Source organism: Hesperophylax consimilis, chromosome 7 (assembly GCF_061612785.1).
Source record: "Hesperophylax consimilis isolate HC1 chromosome 7, BYU_Hcon_1.0, whole genome shotgun sequence".
Taxonomy (NCBI): Eukaryota; Metazoa; Arthropoda; class Insecta; order Trichoptera; family Limnephilidae; genus Hesperophylax; species Hesperophylax consimilis.
Genome location: NC_142842.1, coordinates 19,517,404 through 19,525,693, shown reverse-complemented (window position 1 = coordinate 19,525,693; position 8,290 = coordinate 19,517,404). Strand labels below are relative to the sequence as shown.

General features: G+C 33.2%; 1 protein-coding gene across 1 annotated transcript; it reads right to left on the bottom strand.

Annotated features, from left to right (window-relative positions):
• Positions 1-4,090: 4,090 nt before the first annotated feature.
• On the bottom strand, positions 4,091-8,065 carry LOC149422433 (uncharacterized). Its single transcript, XM_089633799.1, has 4 exons — positions 7,906-8,065; positions 7,351-7,601; positions 5,477-5,631; positions 4,091-4,314 (listed from the first exon to the last, which is right to left on the bottom strand). The coding sequence occupies exons 1-4, from the start codon at positions 8,035-8,037 to the stop codon at positions 4,091-4,093; spliced, it is 762 nt and encodes a 253-aa protein (XP_089489925.1). The 5' UTR covers positions 8,038-8,065.
• Between the last annotated feature and the right edge of the window lie 225 nt (positions 8,066-8,290).

The following is an 8,290-nucleotide window of genomic DNA, read 5'->3' as shown; positions in this document are numbered from 1 at the left end:
TACATGTTTTGCTCAATAATTGGTTAAGTTAAAAATAAGAGATTATTTCAATTTATTGCATCAAAATATCAGTTTTTTTTGGTAATTCTGTCTCCATTGTGTAAACGAAGCTTGTACATTAGACCGGTCAGTGGCTGAGTTGACGTCCCGTTTGGGTCCCGCCCAGGCGTAGTGTCTTCAATTCCTCGGCTGGCTAAGTCCTCCATCACAACACAAGCAACATTTTCCGCTTACTGTGGTGGTAGTAGGAGATTTTTAAATATTGTCAGGTTATTCGTAACCCGAGAATGTTTGTCTTTCTTTAAAAAAAAATATCACATCTAAAGCAATTTCAATAAATTTGAAAATAATTTTTGTATTATTATTGTTGGCAAAAAAGTGATTTTATACTCTTTAACTTAATTAAGATTGCAAAATTAGCCGTCTTCAATAAGTTCATTACTCTTTATTATAAATAATTGCGACATAATATAATTGATTTACTGCATATTGTTTATTTGCTAGTCTTCACCACGAGTTGTTCTGTGCTCTTTTCAGATGAAACATGAGTTGAATACTGAATACTAAGGTTTTCTTTACTATAATCCATTTCTACCATTCAATTTGCAAGTAAATTTCTAATCCTGAAAATTGTAATTTTAATTCCAACATTTAGAAATATCACAGTGGCATGTTTACACGAGGCCAATTATTCAAAACGTAGAGTGATTTAGTGGCTACTACGCAGCTAAACGGTAACTTACTATGTACTTACCACTAAAATGTTCAAATTTACTCAACGATTTAGTTGCTACTAAATCACTCCACTAAACACTGGCCTCGTGTGAGATAATACGGTTTGCTCGTGCCAAAGGGATTCACTCAATATACTAGACGTATATATTAATTTCTGTAACGTTTTATCATTTGACATTATGTATAAATAATATCTTTAATATTGCGTCCTAATGGAACAATGAAAAAAGGCCTTAAAATTATTAGATTAGCTCGCAAGCCCCAAATGGGCGTATATCTATATCACTATTGATTATAAATACCTCCTTCTTTTCCCTGGTATTTCGTCTCCTTGCGGGAAATTGGTTTAATAATTACACTATCCGTACAAAGCCACACAATAATACAATTACATAATATAGAAAATATGATCTATACAGAAAACAATACAAAAAATATATTTTTGCGATGTAATCTATTATAGTGTATAAAGTGTCAGCATTTTATTTTAAAATTATAAATGTCATAATTACGAAATCAGATTAAGTGTATGAATATATATGTATTTTAATATTTAATGTTATGTACATTTTCCATATGCCCTGTGCCCATTTCTTTAGGTCTCGTCACATAATATTACTGATGGATGGAGGAAAAACAGTTTATTTTAATACTTTTATACAGCAGGGCAAGAGGCGCAGCTCTTTATGCAGCTGTTTCTATTAAATATAGATAAATTACCATTACCTTCTTCTTTTCACAACTGAACGCATATTTGTCTATTTGAAAATATTTTTTTTTTCCAAATGTTGTCTCCACGGCCAATGTTTACAATAATGTAGGAAATAAAACTTTTTCATTGTGTTTGTTGATGATTTTTTTACAATATTGTGATAAGTGTTAATTTTTTAGATAGATCATTTAGCGTAAGATTCAGAAAAGTAGTATTTTTTGAAAAGCCCGGCAAAACCGTACTAAATGGAAATGGAGGGTTATGTTAGTTTAGGTCTAGATAAATGTCTCTTCTCCTTTGTCTTGATTTTAACTAATATTAAGAAATAAGTATCTATGATACTTTCATTGCTTCGACAAATGAATAATATATTTGTATAAATTGAATATTGCCTGTCTTTATATTTCGAGGTTGAAGTATGTGAAAATAAAACAATTATGACTCGTTTAAATTGGCTTCTTATTTATTAATCGTAAAGCATCTTCCTTCAGTGAACGCACATAATATAAATATGCAGTCATCATCGTTGTGACCACGAACCTAAAAGGTGCTGGACCAGGGGGGTACTCCGATCAACTCCGATCGAAAATTGAAACTGAAATATTGTGACGTCATATGATTGCCTAATTATATCCACCAATGAAAAACTCAAAGTCTATGGAATAAACTTTCAGAGTTTTTCATTGGTGTATGGTATAATAAGTAGGCTCCGAATTAGAAATTGACTGTCTATATCAGTGATACTCAAGGGAGGGGGGTAGCTACGGAATTCCGTTTTCGAAAATTTCCGGCCGCAAAAAATATTATATCAAATATATATAGATATATAAAGATAGATATATATAAAGATAGGTTTTTTTATGTTTAGTAGCCTAAATGGCGATACATCGCCTTCGTTGGTAGTAACAAGTAACACTGGTAACCATTTAACTTTGGAACTGTCAAAAATTTATGTGTTGCCACGAGCAAAATTATTTGCGCGCATATTTGTCTGTCAAATCTTTGTTTTTTAGAGATAGATCCAAGCTTGTGCAGTTATGGTGTGCAGTAGCAACACTCTTATACCATATTATATTATATAGATAGTATATTATACTTATACTATCCTCTTCGGGTTTCAAGGTCTGTACGTCAAAGTCGCAATTAATCTCAACTTAACGTGATATAGAATGCCAGATTTTGTAAATCATGTTCCTGATATTAAATGTATTGAGGGCCGCACAAAATAGCTCGGCGGGCCGCAGGTTGAGTATGACTGGTCTATATAGTGGCATATCTATAGTTTTTTAGGTCCAATTTGTTTCATACAAAAACCCGAAGATAATGATCTGTTGAGTGGTTTATTTATGCTCCGGACAGAGCAGTAGTGTGATTTTGTAGAAATGACATTGAAGCTTAATCCACCTGAACTTTTGTTGGGAAATCACAAAACATTGATACTAACTATCACGCCGTTCCGCAGGGGTAGGCACAGAGGACAGACTGCCAAACAACTCGGTCTTGGCGCACACTCCTTGCCTCATTCACATTCATACATCGTCTCATACATACTCTTCTATTATTCTGACTACATGGCCCGACTCAAGTATCTTATTCACTTGATCGTGTTATGTCTTCCTCAGGCATCCCCGACTTCGGCTACCATTCACATTTGCGATACACAAAACTGATACAGATGTCAAATATGTGATTTTTTATCTGTTTATTTTTTAGTCATAGATTACTTTAATAATATTCAATTTGAATTATAAAATGTGAACACATATTAAAAAGTAATGAGATATTTACAATTTATGTTTGGAATAAGTCTGTTTTGCAATATAATCTTGGAATAATCTTATTTTGCAACTATGTAACTATCTTGGAATAAGCTCAAAATAAGCTGATTTTGAAACGCCATACAAATCAACTAGGCGCCAGGTGGCCATTTTGTCATGTGACCAAATGCTCTGTTTTTATTGGCTGAAATGGAATAAGCCTATTTTATAGTAACATTACATGGAATAAGAAGAAGTTGGAAGAAACAGTCATTTTTGAAGTTATTTTTCCTTAATAAGGAAAGGGAATAAGTAGCTTTTGCAACATCGAATTGACAAAATATTGTGTAGAAATAAATATATTTAGTAAAATATTAAATTACAAGTCAAATTTGATAAAAATTTGAATAAGTCAGTTTTGCAAAAGTATCCCTCAAATCTAGGGTGATCGGAAATTGGCTGGCAGCCATCTTATATGCCAAACTTTGAAAATGATTTGTATGCAAAGTGGTGTAAAATGAATTATTCCATTTTATATTTCTATTGCATATAGTTTTTTTTTTATTAGACCTAATGGGACATATCATGATAAAATTACGTAGGTAAATGTTTCATACATCTTCCCCCTCACCCTGCGGCTTAGAATTGTTGTCGAATAGCTCCGTCCAGGACTTTTTAGGTTCATGGTTGTGACAATGTTTTTATTTGCAAAATGCCATTGAAAAATTCGAATTGGAGAAAAATTGTGCAATAATTCATTGTGCACCATTATTATAATAATACAGTTTTCGAGAGACATTAATTTGTACATCAATAAAAATTTTAAGATCATCAACTGATATTTTTTAAGTATTTACCTATGCCATAGTGGCAGTATAAAAAGGCTTTATATTTCTGTGTCACTCTTGGTTCCCGAGGCCTTTCCTTTGGTCTTATTGCTTTGCTTGTTAACAGCACTCTTACTGCGGGTCCTCCTTTTCCCTCTTCTTTTGATCCTCCTCAACTTCCCTCCATCTTGGTTATTGGCAGACGGTTTCATAACTCCCTTTCTCTCAGGTTGTACTAAAACACGTGCCAGACCGTCGTAATTGTTAATAATGCACAGCTTTCCTAGAAACATTGTTTTGATAATTAACAGGATTCAACACATCATAGGCTTACTTGTAAAACCTTCTATGCAAATAACACTCTTTGTTATTTATACATCTGCAGTGAAAAGGTTAACAGGCGATTCTATGTTATGTAGGTATCTAATATTTGGTGTTTGATTTTTGTAAATGATGGGTTAGATGTAATTATTTTTGCAAATGATGGCTTAAGGGGTATTTCACCATCTTTCGATAACTATCCATTATAATAAATAAATACTCGCAATAGGTAGAAAACTCGGCTAACTTATCCAATATATAGCTACTATTTATGTACCTACGGTTCGAGTACCGAATAGTAAACTCGAACTTTACTATTCGGTATTCTTGAATAAATAAATCGAAAATAAACATTATCTTATGGACAGTGCTTTTAACAGCTTATTGAGAGGATGATGAAATTAATTTATTTATTTATTACAAAATAATATAAGATTTCTAATAATTATGACAGTATGCAAAAAAAATATACAGGGTGTCCGGAAACTCGTAGTACAAGCGGGAAACTGGTGAATCTACATCACATTTGGAGTCGATTTTGTAGTATATATTTTTTTATTTGAGCTTTCGTTATCGAGTAAATCGAGTTTGAAGTTGATTTTTTTTATTTTTTATTTTTTTAATCAAATTCTTATAAATTATTACTGAAGATCAAAGTACCCAACTAATTAAAACTATTTGAAAGTAAAACAAATGAAGAAACTCGGATTTGAAGCATTATTTTGAAATAACCCTTCATTTAACCCGGTGTAATCATAAAATATTTCTGCTCTGCAGGGTTAAAACATCTGTTATTCAACCCTAAACACCAGAAAAAACTTTAACCCTAAAATAGCCGAAAAATATATTTTTTTGTTTTTTTTTTTTTTTTTTGAAAATGCTCAAATCAAAAAACTTTATGTTTTTTTGGGTTCCCCATGTGGTGTAGATTCTCCAGTTTACCGCTTTTACTACGAGTTTCCGGACACCGTGTATACATTTTTTAATTTGAGGAAATCGTAAAAATTATTAATTAGCAACAACCCACTGAACATGAATCTCCAGTGAGAAGGACTGTAATTATATTATTTATCTTTAATGGTCATTAATAAAATTTATTAAAGTTTAAGATATTATTTCCTTACCATCACAAAACTCCTCCCCACACTCGATGCAAGACACCACCCGCGTCTCCACCACACCGGACTTGTTCTTGGTCTTCCTCACCGCAGTGTTCATCATCAGGTCCCTCTTGTCTCGCACAATGGTTCTGAGTTCAGATTTTCCCAATTCTACCAGTCTGAAATAAGTTATGCATTTTATTTTCCTAAACCGCCATGGCTGATGCATACAGATCGACACAAATACTTTTGCAGTTGGTCGCCGACAAAGCTAAGTGTGTCAGGCTGAGTGTGATTTTGATAGATAATTTTGCAGTTGGTCGCTGACAAAGCTAAGTATGTCAGGCTGTGTGATATACACTATTGATAATTTTGCGGCACAACTTATCAATTATAGGAACAACTCATATGGTCTCATAGAAATAGTTGTATCTCCCTTACAGTCATGGTGAGAAATATGATCTAAACAGTGTTAGAAAGAGAAAACACCACACTTTATATTCAAATCTAGAAGTTAACAACGGAAGAATTGAAATGTGCACCTTCATGACACTTAAGGTTCCGAACACAATTTGAAAGAAAAAAAAAATAAGCTTTGTGAATTTTTTATTAATTTTTTTATATGAAATGACAAAAGAGAGAGTTGACAATAATGTTTGTAATACATTTGTCTAATAAAATGCGTGTGTTTTTAACATTGAATATACAAAGACGCCTCATATTCATACTAATCAAACAAAAAATATGGCACATTCCTTTTTCTAGATTTAAACGAAACGCACAAGAAAAGAATAGCCACAACGAATTTGTGTGAATGAATGAAATGGCTACAAATAACATCATACATAGCTAAATGAACGGAATGCATTTGAAAGAGATTCAAAGAATATGTGTACGGGTGAAACGATTATATTATTCGTTTCTCTTACTTCCTCGCGACACCAGTTGCGAGCTCACTAACGGGCGAGCGCTTCTGCGGTAAGCATGACATCACAGGCGAGCGATGAGCATTTTTGTAATGACGTCTTGCTCAGACTGCTCGCCGCGAACATGCTCGCCCATTAGTGGGCCGCTTTTGCCCTCATTTTTGGCCAACAAACGAGCGAGCAGAGTAGTAGAATACGACGTACTGTCACTAGGTCGTCCTTCATACTTTTATGTGTTTCTGCGTTCGCTGTCCTACTTTATTTAATTCGAAAAGATTTATGGATAATTGTATTTATTGAAGTAATAAATGATTTTTAGGTGCATATGAATGGAAAGAAACTCCATCATATTTCGTTTTTGCCTGAGAATGATTTGTGCACATCTCACAAGCACAGGAAGGCATTTTTTTACAAAAAATATCCTAGAGCGACGTGTTTGTGGCAGCTTTGTGTATAAGGTGATAGCTTGTCTGACTTATGTGCGATACAAAACGCAGTAAATCACCAGTTTTTCTGGTGACAGCTTGTCTGGCTTATATGCGATACAAAACGCAATAAATCACCAGTTTTTCTAATGGACCCAGTTGAGTGCAACCACGCGCATTGTCTCAGTAACCTATCTTCCCTTTTAATTCATCTAAGGTTTTTATGTATATTTTAATTATCAGTAATTTTAGTTACATAAAACGAGAGGAAACAAAATTAGAATGCACCAAAAATTATATATTTATTTATAATAATAAAATTTGAAAGCATATTTTATCATCTTTCAAAAGCTGTTTTTAGTTTTCGGATACATTCAGAAATATTCCATTTATTTGGATTTTATAGCAAAGCGGAAGTGCTCCGACCTTATGTCAAAATATGGCAGAGGCCTGAGGAGTTAAGCAAGAAATGGATACCTACCTACAGAAGTTAAAGTTGCTATTACTACATAGTTTGAAAGTTGGTAAATTAAAAATAAATACACACCTGCTGAAGTATTCCTCGTCTACTTTTAATTTAGGTCTCAGTGATGTGAGCATTTTCCAGTCTATGGACACGGTGTAAAGGTCATCCAGCTTTAAAGACCGCATCTCAACAGGAATGGGATCCATGAATGTAAAATGTTTCTCTTCATAACCTTTAGTGCCATGTTTTTCATAAGTTCTAAATTCCTTTTTTGGAATTTTAAATTTTTGGTCTTCAACCCCGTCCTTGATTCGTATATCCTCTGGTCGAACCTATGATTAAAGAACTTAATTTTAAGATAAAACTGTAAATAATGGTTCCATGGCTACTCAAGACAGTGGCAATTCAACACACTTCTGAAAAATGATATTAAGTCAAGTAATGAAAAAAAAACAGCCCTGTAAACCACCTATCCTAACGTAACGTAACATCACTTCATGACTTTATATCACTGTGTGTTGGATTTCCACTGTCCCGAGCTGCCCGGTTACCGTAAATAATATATAAATATAAAGCAAAATGTTGTACCTACGTATCATAAAAAAATTTGGTTAGGTAGTCAGACATTATTCTTACCTTTACAACTTTCACTTTGAAATCGGGAACTTTCTCAAATGATCTTCTGAACTCTTCTTGTGAGGTAATAACAACTCTGGATAAATCCAAAACTTCTGCAACTTCTTTTTTCTTTTCAAAGAGATCATCCATGATATTAACCTACTTGATAGGAATTTGCAAGCTACTAGCGCAAAGCAATCTGCCTTCTGACTTCCGAATCTATACAATGTATTGATTAAACAAGCTATGGCAAGTTATGTTTCCTACAGAGTGAGTATGTGCTTATATATAATGAAGTACATATTTATGTGGCCTTATTAATTTATCAATCTTACTTATTTAACTTTAAGAGGATACTTTTTTATAAATCGTATAAATACTACTTTACTGTGTAAATCCATGT